At 42.8% G+C, this 19,477-nt stretch overlaps 1 protein-coding gene across 1 annotated transcript in view; it reads right to left on the bottom strand.

The window, feature by feature from the left end:
- The window catches only part of PTPN22 (protein tyrosine phosphatase non-receptor type 22), a 60,721-nt gene that overhangs the window by 2,350 nt on the left and 38,894 nt on the right, over window positions 1–19,477 (bottom strand). Inside the window, exons 6-21 of the mRNA XM_060277155.1 lie at window positions 18,848–18,886; window positions 18,254–18,325; window positions 17,679–17,741; window positions 16,385–16,527; window positions 15,564–15,630; window positions 15,098–15,175; window positions 13,781–13,873; window positions 10,474–10,547; window positions 8,730–9,445; window positions 7,406–7,486; window positions 6,545–6,657; window positions 5,301–5,328; window positions 4,289–4,369; window positions 3,413–3,513; window positions 2,408–2,438; window positions 175–252 (exon numbers count right to left, since the gene is read on the bottom strand). Coding sequence (XP_060133138.1) covers window positions 175–252; window positions 2,408–2,438; window positions 3,413–3,513; window positions 4,289–4,369; window positions 5,301–5,328; window positions 6,545–6,657; window positions 7,406–7,486; window positions 8,730–9,445; window positions 10,474–10,547; window positions 13,781–13,873; window positions 15,098–15,175; window positions 15,564–15,630; window positions 16,385–16,527; window positions 17,679–17,741; window positions 18,254–18,325; window positions 18,848–18,886 — 1,858 coding nt within the window. The remainder of the gene's footprint in view (window positions 1–174; window positions 253–2,407; window positions 2,439–3,412; window positions 3,514–4,288; window positions 4,370–5,300; window positions 5,329–6,544; window positions 6,658–7,405; window positions 7,487–8,729; window positions 9,446–10,473; window positions 10,548–13,780; window positions 13,874–15,097; window positions 15,176–15,563; window positions 15,631–16,384; window positions 16,528–17,678; window positions 17,742–18,253; window positions 18,326–18,847; window positions 18,887–19,477) is intronic.

The raw sequence follows: 19,477 nt of genomic DNA on the forward strand, positions 1-19,477 counted from the left end.
ATGATTCCAAGTTGACTGTTTCATCAGACCCAAGAGTGCATTCCTCTAATACCTATAAACTAAAACAATGTGCAAAAATAACCATAGTCAGTGGCAAAACAACAACTACTCCACCCTTTTTTCATGGTTAGTCAAATAAGGAAGCATTGTTTTTTTAAAACAACAACAACATACCAAACTTCAAAACAGAGCTGGAGTGATTTGATTGATCAGCCTCTGGAACTTTTAAAAGTGAAGGTGAACCACAAATACCTAGAAATAGAAAGGAAGATCTTAGGAAATGATAGGCTGCAATCTTAACCCTGCTTATCTTGGAGCAAGTCATGTTGACTTGCAATAAGACTTATGTCTCAGTAGACATTGTTAGGATTGAGCTGGTGATCCATGTAAACACCACAGGCTTCTTGAAACATGATTCCTGCTGCGGAGGCTGTGGGACTCAGGCTGGGCACAAGAGTGAATAACCATAACACAGAATTTTGAAGACTACTGTACTGTATTCTGCATTGTATATTGGTTGCTCTGCTCCTGAGATATTCTTCTGGTCATAAAGGAATTATTGTTCTGTAAGCAAGTTCCTGTGATTCTGCTAAGTGAAGGTTCACACAACCCAACAATAGGGATAAATCACACGGGTCTTCCCCACAAGCATTGTTCTGCAGGAGCGGGAGGAGTGCTTATTAAATGACAAAGACCTATGGCCATATTATTGGGTCATTTAAACACTCCTTTAGCTGCGCAGGAACTGCACATGGATGAGCTGCCCACATAGAGCTGGAATAATGTTTAATAGGCCCACCACAGAACTTGAAGGATCTTTCCAGGAGGCACAGAATATTAAACTGGGGCTGGGGCAACATTTTAGGACCTTCGCATTACTTTTGTTACTCTGCCTCACCTTGACATCCTGCTCTATTTAACCCTGGGACCAGGGTCAACACCTTTGTTGGCGCCTGTGATTAAGGCCCAGATCTATACATGCCTTCTGCAAACACGGCAATCCAACTGCATTGTCGGGGCTGGACTGTTGGCAGTAGCTGGATGTGTGTCAGAAGCCACAGGACAAAGGCCAGAGTAAAGGTCAGAATCCAAGGACAAGTTAGGAGGCAAGGTTGAAGCCAAGACCAAAAGACCAAAGACAAACCAATGATACTGGAACACATCAGATTTTAGGAAGACTTCGTTGCTCAAGGGAGGTTCAGTTGGAACAGGAAGTCCTCCTATACTTATTATTGTCCAGAAGGATCCTGTAGCCAGCCCGGGTGGGCACACCTGCACTTTAGTAGCTCACTACAGAGGAGAGCTGTCCATAGATCCCAGTTCTTGACGGTTTCTCTCTTCCCCAGTCTAGCTCTGACACTCCTTCCTTCTGCCAATACCTAAGCGGCTTCCACCTATCACCCCATCTCAGGCCCAACTGGCTAAAATAATACTCTCCATCCCACCCCCCTCAGATTTTTAAAATAATTTTGCTTTTATTGCAAAAACAAGAAAATAATACAGCATATATTGCGTATCTCTATATCGCTCTATGCAAAATTTATTTATTAAATTTGTCAGTTGCTTTATCTTGCCCAGGGCAACCCAAAGTGACTTACAACCAAACAAATAGGCAATAAACCCTGCATAGATACGTTTAAGACCAGAGGAAGAAGAAACACATTAAAAATATCCCACCCACAATGTGACCACTAGCTGCTGATATTGCCTGGATTTTGTTACAACGCACATATTAGAAGGTGATACCAATCAGCAACATTGGCAGCGATATTTTGTTAATTCAAAGAAGGACACACAGGAAAAGCACCGCAAAGATTACTGGGAAACTTTTGAAGGCAGGAACCTGCATCAACAGGTGCACAGAGCAAAGCTTTATAAATCAGCATTTTAAAAAATAATGTTTTGTGCCAGAGGTACCTTCCCAAGTAGGTCTGTTCTAAAGGGCCTGTCATCTATGGTGTGTGGAATAAAATAATGCCCCAGTGAATGTTGCTTCAGGGGAATCATAGCATTAGGATCTTGTTGCCCTACGTGATCATAATGCGTAGTTCTCCCACCTCCTATACAGAAGAGATACTGAAAAGATGTGGGAGAGGCTTGGCAAGCAGTATACACAAAGGTGTAAAAATATTTCACATTTAAGAAATTGCTTTCTCTGTTTAGTATTCACAATGAAACCTCCGCAGATAAACGTAGATCTTTAATTCATTCCTGGTTATGAAACCCTCTGAGATGCACAGTGAAAAACAGTGGAGCTGCGTGATAGGTCTTTTTTAATCCAGCAAAACTACTGAGTGCTTTCATCTCCCAATTGTTAGGGGTTATGGTTCCTCAGCTCAGACTACAACACAGCACCACTGCAGTGAATATGCAAAATATAGACAGTCTATATATTCAAAAGACTTACTGTTCTTCACATTTCGTAAAATTTTCAAGCTCTAGGGGGGAAAACACAGAAAAATTATGGAGTTGCAAAAACCCTGCTTATTAAGAACAGATCTATTTGAAAAATAAACTACAGTGAGCAATTGTCATGAGTCTCTATCAAAAGGCTGTCCCATATTCTACCCACCCAACTCATTTGATCTGGATCAACTGTTTCTGCAGGAAGCCCAATAAGTAAAAATAAAATGGAAATGGTAAATATGGATCAAATTGGATGGGGGGTATTGGGTGGCATTTGAGAAGCACTGAGTGTACAATAAATTGCTGCGTGGAAGCACCCTAGATCAACACAAGCAGCCCATTCACTTCCTGGGACAGCAGAATGGAGTTCTCTTCCAGTTAGAAGAGGAAGAGGTTGGTTCCCCTTTGCACTGAGCTCTAGCAGCCATTTAAACAAAGCCAGCCTCGAGTTGCATCACAATGGGCCATTAATTTGAAATTAAGGTCCTTGGGAATATTTCCTTCTGAAAAGAGTGAATCACTCTTGTTTTACATATTTGATTATTACAGCTTAACTGCACAGATAGCAAAACTGCAGTTTCTGGTTTCATATGTATAGTATTTTCTTCTCTTTCTTGCTTAGAGCGCTCCCTAGTGCTGTGAATGAGAAATGTTCCAAGCTCTGGTTTTTACCAGAGGATCTACCAGTTAAAACCTTATTTCTTCTCCATATTATGGATAGAGTCAGTGGGGGAGAGAGACACCTAACAATTGTTAGGTTGTGTTTTTAAGCAGCATAATGTGGGCTAAAATTGGAAGGTTGTGTAGTCATGGATCCTTCCTAACAGAAGGCAGCCCTCTACTGAAGCTTTATCAGAGGACAGTTCCCTATTTAAAGATAAAGAACTTCTGCACAGCTGAAACTTACATAATTAGCATGGAATGGGGGAAGCCCTGCTTCTCTGCTAATAGAAATGTTACAGCCGTCTATCCCTCCACTTCTTATGCATTCTCCATGCTCCTTTACCTTACTCCTCCTGAAGCATTTTGCTTCCTTTGATGACTTGTCTGTTGATCTAATCACAGACTCTCCGAAACTCACAGCATTGTTCGTAACAGATGGTTGAGCTAGAAAAACAAAAGCACACAGCAAAGCAATAACTGAATCTACACTTCCATATACATGGGAAAACCTGTAGTCCTCCAGATGTTGTTGGACTCCAACTCCCAACAGCCCTAGCAGTCAGCATGGCCAATGTTCATGGATTATGGGAGTCGTAGTCCAACAACACCTGGAGAGTCAAAGGTTCCCTACCCCTGCTATATATGGAAGGCATCATTTGAGAAGAAAAAGAAAATACACCAATTCTCCCCCTAAAATATGGCAATATATTCTTTCAATATAATTAAATGTATAATTAATACTAGACTGTAAACCACATTGGAGGTTTTTTTGTGCTTCTGAGGTTCTCTGGCAGCATCACTAGATTTATAGACATTCGGTATTGTTTCTCAGTATGCCACGAGTATGTATTAATAGGAATTAGTGGCAAAAGGTGGGTTCTGGATGTTATTATATGGAGACTCATTGTTACCTTCCTTTCTTGTTGCTGTGATTTTCCTCCATCTGCCCCAGCTGCAGAAAAACATTTCTCTCCCTTATCTGTCTCTACAGCCACAGCAGGTGCTGTAACTCTCTAAAGATTTGACTTTACCCGCAAAGGCACACTCCGCCATTGTCTCCCAAGACAGACAGGTGTCAACAACAAGAGTCTCCTCCAGCACTTTTCAACCGGACCTTCTCAAACCTAACTTTGTACTTGCTACCTCCTCAAATGAAAATGCCCAATAAAATCACCACCCAATAATGTTGTTACAAGACAATCAGAGCTATTGTACTTACATCCCTCATCTGGGAGAATAAAGGACTCAGGAGTTCTTTCAGGAAGTGGGGGAGGGGAAGGAGACCGATTCCGGGGAATCTCTGTAATAAAAAGCAATACGAAATGATTTAAGCAAAACATTTTTCATTAGCTTGCTTTAAAAAAAAAACCCTGAGCCTCACCAGCACTGTCTGAAATATCTTCAGTTCTGCTATCTGCTATCAGTGTTAAGCACAATTCATCCCAACAGAACACGTATGCACCTTAAGCTCCCAAATACTGTCAGGGGACCACCGGGGTCAGCGGGGAGCCCAGCGGAGTGGAGCCAGGTCTCCAGGAGGCTGGCCATTCCGAAGGTGGTGTTGAGGCTCCCGAAGTGGAGAGGGGGTCGGAGGATGCTGAAGGTCTGAAGCGCCGGACCTGAGCGCTGTGGAGGGGAGGTGTCAGAGGCCAGAGAACCTGCTCAACAGTTGAGCAGTTCGGGGGGGGGGAGCAGCAAAGGGAATGTTCCTGCCCCTTCACCCCAGGAGCGCGGGGGGGGGGGTAAAGGCCGGGAGCAAAGGCGGAGGGCTCCAGAGTTCCTATGTTGGCGAAAATCCAGATGCATGCCACTTCCAGATTCTGACTCAGACTGAGAAGTCATGGGCTTTTGTCGCTCTGATGTATAGCTAGAGTTGTAAATAAAGCCTTGTAAAATCCATCCAAGGCAGTTACGTGTCGTTACTCGTGAGAAAGCATCCTGAGAGCCCTTACACATACATAGGGAGAATTCTAAAAACATGGGTTAACATCGCTGGCTCTTCAGTATTTTGCAATAATACTAACAGAACCAGATGATAATGAGGAACAGGATTTGGTAAGTGTACCCTCTAGTGTACCATCTATACAACAGAATTTTTCCATTGACAATAAAAGCAAGGCATTGCTAGAACGATGGAACATGATTAGTACAGGATACACCCCCGTTTCATTACAAAGCAAGCAGGTGTAGTAGTAGCACAGACTAATTCATAGAAATGTCAGAATGTTTACCTGATCTGGGTCTCTGCAGCTTTGCATTCTGAAAATAAACAAAAGGAGAATACTTTATTGTCCCTCAACTCTGTATAACTGCATTTCACTTTTAGTAAGTAGGTGATGGACAGCTGTAACTCTCTAAAGGTTTGAAAATACCCCCAAACAGCATCATACTCAATGCTCCTAAAGAATTACATGCTGTGTTCAATTGTAGTGGAAGGTGGGTCCACATGCCATTTGTGAACCATGCATTTACAAAAATCCCATTTCAGTTTTTCAAAAGTAAATCAGAAGAAAGGGCATTCTGCTCATTTTTAAAATGTGACCACTGAAAGCGACACTCAAGCAAGCCACTTGTCTTTATTCAGAAGAGTTCTCCCTATTCAATTGCTGAAGTGATTTTCAACTGTGGTGTTAGCAAGAACCAGAGCGCCCTGGTTCTTTTTCTACTAATATCAATATACCCTTCCTTTCTGCCTTTTTTTCTGCATTCGGGTTCAGAAAGTATTATTTACTTCCCACGCCTGAAAAACTGTTGCACTGAAGTGAACAAATAAGAGTAACAGCTTGAAGCAAATTTAGCAGTGATGTGAATGATTACGATTACAAAAGCCCTACCTGCAGAACAGTGTTTCAGCAATACAGTAGTAGCTGCATAAGACGGATATAACTCAGAGATCAGCACAGGTTGCAAATTTGTTACCGGGCCCTCACCAGCTCAGGAAATTGCAGTAACAGCGCAGTGAGAACTGAGAATGCTCAGTGGACGTGGGACGCTGACTAATGAGGGTGGGGTGGAGTGGAAAACTGGAGGAAAAGAATGGACAGAATGGAGTATCCTGCAGAAGGCATAGCTGGCTGGAATCCTGAACAGAACCTTGCCACATTTTGTCTCAGGTCCCACTTGCTCATGCTAAAAGCCAAAGCCCCTTATTCATTTCCTCTGTTCCCCTAACTAGGCATCTTCCTAGTTAGTCACATCAGCTCCCAATGAATTTAAGGAATTTTAGGAAGAAGAATGTTCGTTAGCAGATGTTCCCATCTTCACTGGAATTTGCTGGGCATCTGCCAACTGACTTACTCAGACTTAATACAACTTGTTTTTTCAGAAGTATTGTCCTAGCCTCAGCTGCTGGACTGTGAACTGAATATCTGCTGCAATTTAGTTATATAAAGTAATAGCCTCTGTTTCTGCAGAAGTCAGGAGAACTATAGAGCAATACTACTGGTGGCAATGTATAAAATCTCTAATGTGTTACCTTGCTTGGCCTCAGTCTCACAGAGTCATCAGAAAATTTTGGTTGAGACACGCCGCTCCATTCCTTAGAGATTCCAATTTTCTCATTTTTGGCCAGTGATTGGTGGTTTGAATCTGGCAACAAAAAAGTCATCTGCAATGGATAAAACTAGAAAGCATAATGGATCTTTTAAAACTTTCTGCATATCATCACTATCTTAGTCTAAGATGTAGATCAGGGATGGGGAACCTTCAGCTCAGATTTGGCCTTACAGGGGCCCCAACTCACAAACCACAGCAACCTGTTTCACACCTAATGCCATATGTGTCAGGTATCAAATGGCTACAAAGGGAGCTTAAAGGGAGCTCCTGATCATTTCTGTGCTGGAGCAAGGCATGGCAGGCAATGGGCAGCTGATGGGCAATGGGAGCAACCCTGGCTGCAATAGCACGAAGCAAGTTTGCATTGAAAGTGCTACTAAAATGGAGCTTTCCCCCACCATTTCAGCAGCAGTTTCCATGCAGACTGCTTCATGCCACTGAACCCTGCAGCTGCAGGAAGCAAGCTTGAACAACTGTGTGACTAGTTTCCCCATGGGGAACTCCATTATGCAGCCACTCCCCGTAGAAAGCAAGCTTGAATTCACCATCCATCAGCTGATGGGCAGTGAGTTCAAATCTATGGAAAGGTGTTTTGCCAGCCCTATGCTCAGTGTCAACCATTGGATGGCAAAGTTGGCTTGTGGGGTGAGGATGACAGAAAACTATCTGGCCAACTGGGCCAAAATGGTTCTCCACCCTTGAAAGAGATTATGACTTCATCTTGCATATGGTGTTCTGCCATCAACACAACTGTATTCACTTAGATGCTATTTGAACTCACCGTCTTCTCCAGGTACAATAAAGGACTCAGGGGTTCTTTTAGGCAATGGGGGAGGAATGTCTTCATCCACCTGGGAAGAACCTGTTAAGCCAAAATGCTGAAGTTAGTGGGCTTGGGTTGCATACACAAATATCTATTGCAGACATGCAAGATAATAACCAAGACCTCTCATCTATCATGGTCTTCCTTGACCTTGGTTGCATTGCATAGCTACTCATTCCGCAATGTTAGTTTTTGAAACCTAGTCATGAAATAAAGGACACAGCCTTATTCTGAGTCAGATTGTTGGTCCATTCAGATCCAAACAGTCTATTGTCACCAGCAATACCTTTCCAAGATATTAGGCAAACACTGCTAGCTGAAATCCTTTTAGCTAGAAAAAACCATGATTGGACAGGGGAACTTCTGCTTGCAACATGTGCATTACAGAACCTTCCCTGCTTCAGTTGTGCACTATCATTTCATGGACAAAAATCTTTGCCATTATGTAGGAAAACCATGCGCAACTTAAAATCCACGTCTATAGCACTATTCAGGCCATAAGTGTGGACAGAAAGTGTCCTGCAACAAGCTTCTCTGTTGATTTAAATGAAGCATATCAGGAACACTGGTAACATGAACAAACTTCCAAATGCATAATAGGGAAACACCACCTGGTTGCAATCGCTGTTGCAAAACCTTGAAGTGCAGAAGCATGAAAGCATTTACTTTTTAAAAATAAACAAAGTGACCACCAGATGGCACTGGAAGTGGTAGCTCCTGCAACTACACTTCCTTCCCCCATCAACCATAAATCCTGTGTATCCAAAGTTCACGTGGAAACCTGCTAATTTATTTTCCTCCTCATCCTCGTTTATCAGAATACAGAGTAGCACAGTACCGTTCATACTTTTTCAGATTTTAGATTTTTACAACTGTGGTATCCCATCAACATCGGTGTGCACTACATGCCCAAAAGTGTTGGGTTGTTGTGCAGCATTCCTCCCCCTTCCCTTGCCCACCACAGTGGGCCAAGCAAGGAGTTTGAATTCTAGATATTAAAACATTCTGATAAGCCATATACGTATCTTCTGCTAACATTTGTTAGATGTTCACATAAAGAATAAAGCATAGATGCTCAAAGGCAATTTAATCTCCATGTATGAAAAAGCTGTTAGCTTCCCATCTTGATTCCTCATCCATGCACTAGCAAAGTCCAATTCTGGCCATGTGCAAACTTAAAATGCTATCCCTACTTCATCTGCTAGGGCAACAAAACAGCCTCCTTGTACAACTTTCCTTTGTACTGTAATGAGGAGGAAACCACAACCTCTCAAGGACTTACTTTGGCAGGCAGGTTCCACTGCGCCCACTGGTTGGCTATTCTGAGCCACAGAGCCACATGGTGGATAGCCGGGCCTTGCTGGACTTTCCAAGGGCTGAGTTGCGGCGTCAGCAGGAGAAGCAAGCAGGGGAATTGTTTCAGATAGATTCACAGCAGGGTCAGGAAGCGCTGGGGAGCATGGTTCGTCCGATGACAGGGAAGAAAAGTAAGGATCTTCTGACGACCAAGTACGAGACTGATGGCGTAACTTCGTGAACAGACAATGCTTGGTGTTGCTTGATAGTTTATTTGAAAGGCTAGAGTCAGCTGTAAAGCCTCCAGACTGGAGGCCCTCACAGGAGCTAGGGTCCTTTCTTGTCGACATTTGGGACGCTCTCTGTGATGCTAACTCAAAAGGGGTAGATTTGGTCCGTGTCAGAGGCACCTTTGTATCTAAGCTGATCCCAGCCTCACTTCCTGATTTTAAAGTGGCAGGTAGCTCTGCCCAAAAGAGATTGTTGAAGTCCAAACTGTGATGCTTATGGAGTGGCTGTCTTGGCAACCAAGAGTTCGAGCCTGCTGCGGCATCCATGTTTCTGGCGGCGCTGAAGCTCAAGGATCCAATTGAAATTGCTTGTCTGACCAGAAAAGCACCATCTCTATATCTGTCACGAGTGCCTAAGCCCCATATATCATGACCCGGGCTCTGAGATTTCTCCTGTTCCTCTTGGACTGGACTGAAATGAAGGGAACATGATTGCCAGAGGTATAACTATTCGGGAAGGCCCTTCTTCATGCAGACAAAGCTCCACTACATTGCAAAATGGCTAGGGATAAGTGAAAACTCAGAAACTTTACTTCCGCCTATGAAAAAAGCACATCAACGAAAGGAACCCAGACTAGCTTTTTAAAAATTAAGGTATACTCTTTTTGACACCCTGGGGACTGCCAAGTTTTATTTACAATGGTACCTCGACTTATGAATGACTCGGCGTACAAATGTTTTGAGTTACGAACAGAGTTCTGTCCGCCATTTTGGATGCGGTTTAGATAGGATTTTTTTGACTTACAGATTTTTTTAAAAAAATTCCCCATTGGCTTCGACTTACGAATTTTTAGACTTACGAAGGTCCGTTTGGAACGGATTAAATTCGTAAGTCGAGGTACCACTGTACCTTGGTATTCAGCCAGATGCTTTTGGAAAGTCTACCAGCAGTGCATAAAGGCAACTGCTAGCTTTCAGAGTTCCTCTGTGTTTAAACTGGTTCCAACTAGCTACCATAGACAGTAGCTGCTGAAAGACAAGATGACCTCCATGCATTTCCATGATGCAAAGTCAGTAGAGAGGAGAGGCAGGTAGGAATTGTTTTATTTTAGTAACCTTGTTTTCTTTGTAGCAAGGATGGGAAGCCTGTGGCCCTCCAGATGTTGTTGAACTACAACTCCCATCATCTCTAACCACTGGCCATGGTGGCTGGGACTTATGTGTAAAACACAGCATCCCCAGTCCTGGTCCATAGCTAGGTTGGGACTATGGGTATAAACCAACCAAAGTTGAGCTAAGGCTCATTTATTTTAGTGAAAGAGAGAATGCATATTTAATTGTCCCACAGAGATTAGTGGGCTCCACAGTGCAATCCCGGGCATGTCCTTTGAGATCGACGGGGCTTCCTGCCAGATAAGTGTGCATTGGATTACAGCCTATTTAAAGTGCTTAATCTTTCCCGAATTGTGTGCTATACTTAAGAATTACGTCTTTTCTTACCTGTTCAACTGTATCGAAGAAGTTTCCATATGTGGAGCCTGGAGTGCCATGGCTGTTGGATGGCTTGCTTCAGCCTACAAAAGTTACCAAAAAAAGAGAGAGAAGGTTTTGTAGACTCACAGAACGAGAACATTGGTTTTCAACAGGTGGACATAGTACTGGCTTGCAGCCCAATGTAAGGTGGGTAACAACAGCAGCACTACCACCATATAAATATAGGACAAAATATTTAAGAAATTGGTTGCCAAATGCATGTTTGGGGTAAGTCAGTCTCAGGTCTGGACTAAAAGATCTGTATTCTGTGAGGTCCACACATGGGCGTAGCCAAGATTTTTGTTGGGGGGGCAGGTCTTTTGTTGGGGGGCTGAACCATTTTGATTGGTCAGTTAGTTAAGTATTTCAATTGTTTTACTTGATTGGTGTGGGGCAGCTGCCCCTCCCTTGGCTACGGTCATGGGTCCACACCTTTCATAGTGGAAAGAGTAGGCTACACTGTTGACTCTGGAATTGATATTTGCCATTGCAACAGATAATCACTGAACTCTCAGTTACTCCTTTATCTAGGACATCCCTGCTCTCTAAATACATTTTTGGAGTTCAATGGCTTGATAAATAATAGACTACTACGGAATCTGCCAAGTAGGATACCTCTCTCTAAGCTCTCCAGGAAATGTTGATTTACTTTTATTGCTTATAATTAATGTGGTATGTCCCTCTTTCATCACCCATCTTATTTCAGTGTATTTGGCTTCTGCGTAGTACTCAGCACCAAGTCTTACATTCTAGCTACCCCATGAGGTATTTGGAAATGCTTCCACATCGCATACTATTGCAGTGCTCCACATGGTGAACAGCTGTTGGAGCTACTGCAAGACAGAAGCATCTCCAGCGTCTTCCATATAGAAACTGGTAACATAAAGATCAGACTTTGCCTAGGACTGGTGCAAACATAACATCCCTGGAAGCAAATTGCTTCTGTCTTCCATCTTCAAAACTCCAGTTTTGAAGGGCCCTGAAATGTTCTCTGCTGGCACTTTGATGAGAATCAGAATTGTACAGTTTCATGTTTTTTTAAGGTGCAAGTAAAATGACGTTTAAGCCTATGTACACATTGGTGGTTTAAAGTATGGGCATGTCCCCTCTTTATGTTTGCACTTGCTGAGTAGACCAGAGAGGGGGCAGGGGTGTCTTCATTCAATGCACATTACCTGATTTGTTTCTCTGTGCCTACACCGCCACCCCTGAACTGAATGAAGCTGTCACCTGCACATCTGCTGTCATCTGCGCATGCACAACTACTATCTGAACTGTGCACACCTCAGCTTAACCACAGCTTGCATTTTCAAATCAGATGAAAGCTGATTTGAGGGGAAGTACATCAAACAGGAGCATTTCTCAAGAATCTACAGGAAACATACGTATTGTGGCTAATGCCATGTGTACTCTGCTTCATGCATCAGCAGTGGGAGCCCACTGGAGTGGGAGGAAATGGTAATGTGTACACAGCCTAAGTGAACTGAGGGAGGGAGGAAGTGTGCTTGAGGGGAGGGATTAAAAACCCACACCTGGGATATTTTCTGTCAACCTCTGCTGACTGGTGTTGATTGCAAAGAATGGAATAACAATTAATATGGAAACAAAATAAAAAAATTCCTTCCAGCAGCACCTTAAAGACCAACTAAGTTTTTTTATTTTGGTATGAGCTTTCGTGTGCATGCATACTTCTTCAGATACCACACAAAGGAAATTTTTTATTTTGTTTTGACTACGTCAGACCAACACGGCTACCTACCTGTAACTAGAACAATTAATATGGTGACTGAAAGAAATAGGAGTGTGTGGATCCTCGTGTACCAGTTGCACACACAGAACAAGTGTGGAAGAACCTTGTCTGGACATGCCCTCCGATTCAAGCTGTTTCAAAAAAAGGGTTCAACTGTATTGGGCCATAATTCTCGGCCTGCACTTGTCTCCAGCCTATCATGGGGGGTGGGAATCACAGGGCCATATGATCCTTTTTCCTGGTGGGGCATCTTCTTGTGCACTTTCTTCTAGTACTGCAACCTAAACATGCATGCACTTAGCTTCTGTAAAGAGATATACCCCCAAATTTCTCTCAAGAAAGCTCTCTAGGCCCTCAGGTTAATCATTCAGACAGGCTCCACAGAGGTGGGTTTGCTCTTGTCTTGATATTGTAAGTCAGCCTCAGCCCCAAATCCATTTTTGGTAAACTGTTTTTTCAAAGGTCCTTTTTGAAGGTCATAAAAGCTGTGAAAAACAGCCAGTATCCATGAAACCACATCCTGGTTGAAATGCTGCCTCTGTTACGCTGGCCTTACACTTCTGCTAGACCACATAACTGCCCACAGCAGATGAGAAAGAAAATGACTCACTCAGCTTGAGTGGAAGGTCTCCACAAACTCGACAACAAGCACAAATGGGGGGTGGACTGGTGTGGCTAAGAATAAGATTCAGTTGGAACTTAAAGAATCAGAGTAATGGCATTTGAATTTATCTTAGGTTTTCCTTTACCACTGAGTAGCAAAGGTTGTGTCCACACTTCTCTTTACTGTGCACTCACTGTGTTTCTAGTGCTGCATTTTTTAATCTGTGTTCACATGAAGTTATTCAAAAAGCCTATGTATCCTGTACTTTGTTATAGAATACTGCTGCTGGATGTGCTGTTTCTCAACCAGCTTCACAAGCCATTCCTCATTCACCTCTGGCCAAGGTATGGACACCTTTGCATAGGACAAAGACTTGCCCCCCCACCCCATAAATGCTCTATGATGTGAACACAAACGAGTGTATTGAAGCCTTGCCAGAGTGAACGGCTAGGGAAGATAGAGCTGTGAAATGCACCAGGGGAAAAGCAACTTCACTGCACTCTAAGACAATGCATACATTTTGGAAATTCCATGCTGTGGAATCACAACATTGCAGTATATTGACATCATCATCAATGAACTAATCCTTAGAAGAACTGAGCTCAGGATGATTTTCTGTTTTACCCCTGCTCACTCCTTCTGACTTAGCTTTCAGAAACTTTGCGGATAGTTCCAAATAGACGGGTGGAACATTGGGTGGATAACTGGTCATGCATCACACAAAAACCAGCAACAGGGGAGAGTTTGCATGCAAGAAACGAGGGTTGGGTGAATGCAATACTGTTGGCCTGAGATCTGAATTTCACGACAAAGGATAAATGTGACGTTTGAAGTACTTCCTGTTTGGTGCTAGCATTGGTAGGAAAGCTGTATTTTGGGGGGAAATGCTCTGTATTTGAAAGCAGACACTGTACACTTACCTCCATAGCAAAGTTATCGGAATGATGAGCGAGTGCCTCAATTTGCCTTTTAAAGAGCTCAATCACAGCATCATAGACCAACTTATACTGCTCCTGTAAAATGATGCCAATAAATCACATGGAGATATGCTACTTTTGTTCATTCATTTCTCTGCATCATCATAGTCCTTGGCTGTCCAACATGGTAAAGATATGCTGATATTTTCTGACATATAAGCTAAGGAGCAGTGGTTATCCCCAAAATTGGGGAGATTCATTTAATAAGTGGGAGAAGAAGAAGAAGAAGAAGAAGAAGAAGAAGAAGAAGAAGAAGAAGAAGAAGAAGAAGAAGAAGAGTTTGGATTTGATATCCCACTTTATCACTACCCTAAAGAGTCTCAAAGCGGCTAACATTCTCCTTTCCCTTCCTCCCTCACAACACTCTGTGAGGTGAGTGGGGCTAAGAGACTTTCAGAGAAGTGTGAGTAGCCCAAGGTCACCCAGCAGCTACATGTGGAGGAGCAGAGACCCGAACCCGGTTCCCCAGATTACGAGTCTACTGCTCTTAACTACTACACCACACTGGCTCCATAGTGTGACCAGTGGCGTAGCAAGGGGGGCAATGGGGGCGGGTCGCCCTGGGTGCAACCCTGGAGGGGGGTGACACTCGGCGCCGCCCCCCCCCGGGGAACATTTTTTTAATTTTCTGTTGCATAAGATTTTTCAACTGTTCTTATATGTTCTTTCAATGCTGATTTCATATCTGAAGTTGTTTTTGTTCTTTAAGCTCTAGTTTTTCACTTTTCGCCAGAGCCAGAGCCACGTGGGGGGAGGGTGACAAAAAAAATTCCGCACCGGGTACCACCTGGGCTTGCTACGCCTCTGAGTGTGACTATGCTTCATGCTGAGCTTTGCTGACGTATAAGAGGAAACTGAAGTTCTGGCACTGCTCCATTTTCTGGGACAGAAAATCTTTTTAATGGCTTAAAGATTTCATGGAATGATTGAACATCATTTTGAGAACAGATCATTTCCTGGTGGCGATAAGCATTTGAAATATTGTGTGTGCCCTTTTGCCAGCCAGTTTATTTGGCACATTATCCACAGAATGCCTTAGCATTTTGAACTTTAATCTCCCTTCTTCTGATAATAACTGCACCTTTTACTTTGATGTCTCTGCAGGAGGCTTTCATGCAAAGAGGGCTCTTGTACATTATTGCCCGCCCCAACACACAAGGATTTCCTCGTTAGAGCACAGCAGTGTCTCTCTATAAGGCAAACATGCTTTCTACAATTTCATATACTTTACACGATAGAAAAAATATTTTTTGAACGTACCAGTGTTTGCACTAATAAAGGCCTCTGTGTTCGCATTTCCTGAATCATATTAAAAAGGCTGAAGTTCATTGGCAGAATCTTAAGATGATGAAGGGGAGAGGAAAGACAAAGAACTGTTGGTGATATGGAATGCCCAGATCCAACCATCCACTCTGTGTCGCAACACACCTTATAACTGAATTCTTATTTCAGAGTCTTACCAAAGAGTTTCAGTAATTCCTTTCGATTGATTGATTGATTGATGGCATGCATACATTACCCAGTCAACAATATCCTCTGGATATTTACACTATACTTTGGGTGGTTATACACATCAGTTAGTGAAAAAGTTCCCATTTCCAGTAACAGCATAACAGCAAACTTTCCCATCTTATAATAGTTATACTACTATTGGTGGGAAGTTCCTTGTCTGACATAGAGACACATGAACAGTACAAAGATGTTTAACAGGGAAACAAAAACTCACCCCGTCTTTTAGCAAGGTCCATGTATAGTCAATGGCACAGATGACTCCTGTTCTTCCACAGCCCGCACTAAAAGAAAAAAGACACAAGGGATTGTTGGAAGAAGGGCAGGAACAGCTCTCAATTTCATCCAGCATCCAGCTCTCTTTTTTCCTCGAGTATTTTAATAAAAGAACATTCAACCTTCCCTGAAAATCTCTTAACAAAATCCACCCATTTGTTTGTCCTGTGATTACTAGTACCTTGTATAAATCTATTATCACAGGCCTGAAAAAGTTTGGGTTTTTTTTGTCCTGCCACTTGCCCTGGGAAGCCTGACTTTTTATTGCTGAATCGGAACAAGTGTCAATCTGTGGAAAAACCTAAGAAAATTTTGTCCTTCCTCTGAACTGGTCCTAAAATAGCTCCTGAATAAGTTTTTATGTGGTTTCCTGGGAGCTGTGTAGGGGGCGGATAATGTCATCCATTCAAATTGAGGTTGATATCAACCCCCAATTTTTATTTCTGCTCTATTTGCTGAACTCACTTAATTTCTTGCTCTGAACTTAGTGGTATGCATCTTTTAACCTTGCTACAGGATTATGACTTTTCGGACAGCAAAACTAAGAAAATATATTGACTTGGTAGAGAAAACATTACATGAAAATAATCAGAATATAGAATCCACAGAGAGGGGAGATAAAGGAGAAGATGCAAAACTAAAATGACTGTAAGTCTCTAAGATTATAGTTAAGTGTGTATTTCCCTTTGAGCATTAATACAGAGATCGAGCATCTCCCTTGGCCTAAAAAAAGAATAAATCTCTACTGCTAAATAGCCTCACCTGCAGTGTACACATATAGGTACATCACTGTGTGCTTGATAGCAGCGCATCTCCTCTATGAGTTGAAGAATAGGGTCGATTGAGGACGGTACATCATGGTCTGGCCAGTTTTTATAATGGAAGTGGTAGACAGTTCGGCTTTCCTGTAAAGGCACCAAAAGAGAAGAAGATATAGTTTAATTAAAGTTTACTCTGATTGATCTCATGCTCATTTGAGGGTGGTGGAAATAGTGGGTGGGCAATTGACTGTGGTGGATACACATGCCATTGTAGCCATTTGAGGATGCAAAGTTAGACTGAACTGAACATCCTACATAACTGCAAAGACTCAAACCTTACCTACACCTTTCCATGGAGCATATTCAGATTGTGGTTGTTCAGATTTCCATGCCAATATCCCTATTCACAGTTCTACATGCTATGAATGCATCAGTGCGACAAATGAGTCCCATTGAACTAAATGGAGCTTAAGCATTTATACCTGAGTACAGGATGTACTCAGCAGTCAGGAAATTAAAAGACGCCTGCTTCTTGGGAGAAAAGCAATGACAAACCAAGACAGCATCTTAAAAAGCAGAGACATCACCTTGCCTACAAAGGTCCGTATAGTTAAAGCTATGGTTTTCCCAGTAGTGATGTATGGAAGTGAGAGCTGGACCATATAGAAGGCTGATCGCCGAAGGATTGATGCTTTTGAATTATGGTGCTGGAGGAGACTCTTGAGAGTCCCATGGACTGCAAGAAGATCAAACCTATCCATTCTTAAGGAAATCAGCCCTGAGTGCTCACTGGAAGGACAGATCGTGAAGCTGAGGCTCCAATACTTTGGCCACCTCATGAGAAGAGAAGAATCCTTGGAAAAGACCCTGATGTTGGGAAAGATTGAGGGCACTAGGAGAAGGGGAGGACAGAGGACGAGATGGTTGGACAGTGTTCTCGAAGCTACGAACATGAGTTTGACCAAACTGCGGGAGGAAGTGCAAGACAGGAGTGCCTGGCGTGCTCTGGTCCATGGGGTCACGAAGAGTCGGACACGACTAAACAACTAAACAACAACAACAACGGGATGTAGACTCAAACACTTCTTAGGCAAAGATTGCTTCCTCAAGTTTCTGCTGGATGCAAGCTCCTGCAGTTATGAAGTATCAGACTCTATTACCACCACCATAACATAGACACACTTTTAAAGAAGTGCTGTATTGGAACCACAAAAGGATTCACATAAATGGATTGATCGGTGGCACTAGCACAAACTACTTCCCCAAGCATTCCTACCATATGTTCCCAGACTTACACTCTCATTCAGCTTCACTTTCAGAGTGCGAATCACATACTCATTTCTCCTTTCTTCGGCCTCCTATAGGAAAACAAACCAGGATGACATTTTCTGCCGGTAAACAGCAACAATTTGCATAAATCCAAATGCAGAAATAAACAGTAAATTGCAAGAACTCGGGCCAGGAGGAAGATGAATTTCAAGTAAGTCTTCAAAAGGTTTTATTTATGTAATGATGAATTCAAATAGGAATCAATTCCAGTATGATAGTGAGGCAAACATACTTGGTACACTCTGACCATTAAAACATTGCTGATGAGGAATTGTCGAAACAGGGCCTTGTCCTGGGATTTGTTCACTGGAATTTATTTTTATTTGCCTCACTATCATACTGGAATTGATTCCTATTTGAATTCATCATTACATTAATAAAACCTTTTGAAGACTTACTTGAAATTCATCTTCCTCCTGGCCCGAGTTCTTGCAATTTACTGTTTATTTCTGGACTTCACCAAGAACTCCAATTTCTACAGTAAATCAGAATGCAGACTATGAATTAAAACAGGCCTGGGGGTAAGCGTGGTTATACTCACACAGGATATGCAGAAAGGGCCCATTTTGAGTGGAGACTCATCCGCATCTACCCAATATCGCTCACATTTTTTCTGTTGGAAAAGGAGTAGAAGGAGACTGTGTTTATCTGTCTCTTGCCTTGTCAACTCTCACATCTTCCTTTCCCTGCCCCCAGCACAAAAACTGGTGTCAAGTCAGGGAAAGTTTCAGCCACACAAGTGATGTATTCAGCTGTTTGGCCAAGCTGGCATCTCTCAAACGCAACACTTCTTCAAAAAAACAACATTCACTATAGTAGGGTTACCAGACGTCCCCGTTTCCTAGGGACAGTACCCAGATTTGTGAATAAGTCCCTGGACAAATTCCATCCCTGGAATGTCCCCAGATTTCATCTAATGTCCCCAGGAAATGCAGCAGCGGCAGTCTCTCAGCAGCCTGGAGCAATTGGCTCTGGCTGGCTTCAGGAGCTGCTTGGAAGTCCCCATATGATGGTGGTGCAGGGGCTCTAAGATGCACAAACCTCTTAGAGTTTTTATTATTATATTAAGCTGTGTGTGTGTGTGTGCGCGCGTGCGCGTGCGTGCGCGTGCGCTATCCATTGGCACAGGGCTTACCTTCCCCATTTCAAATTCCATGCAAGCCATGACCACAACCTGGAGAGATAAAAAATATAAAGACACTTGAGCGCCATTCAGCTATACAAATGAAACAGGAAAATTTTCAATACTGGGTACTTCCACAAGGTAGACCTCTGCCATTTTTCCCCCTTCTCATTCCATTTTTCTCATAATATGAGATAGCACGGTTTCATTCACCCCTTTGCTAATTTTATATTTTCACTATTGCTTCCCATCCAAACCAGTGGATGGTGCATGTCTGATAGTCCTGCATAGACCCTTGTCTTTCTCCACACTTTCCACCTCCTACTTGCTCCACCTCACCAAGCAGCCACATCAAGAATCAAGCAGGGTGTGATTTTTTGTAATTGTCCAGCAACATGCAATGTTTGGTGTACAGTTGCACCTGCATTTGTTGCACATCTCCTGCACTTGCATGAGAGAAGCACAATAAGCCAGCCTTTGATTCTGCAAGACAGAGAGAGAAGAAGGAAGGAAGGAAGGAGGGGGAGTTGCCAGGACATCCCATTTCACTCCAAGGGCCTTTGATGCATCATCTGGTTGTTGTTGTTTTGCAAGCTTCTCAAATGATTGTGGTGTGTGTGAAATGGAAGGTTTTTCTCTTTT

The sequence above is a fragment of the Zootoca vivipara genome, chromosome 7, assembly GCF_963506605.1.
Source record: "Zootoca vivipara chromosome 7, rZooViv1.1, whole genome shotgun sequence".
Lineage (NCBI taxonomy): Eukaryota > Metazoa > Chordata > Lepidosauria > Squamata > Lacertidae > Zootoca > Zootoca vivipara.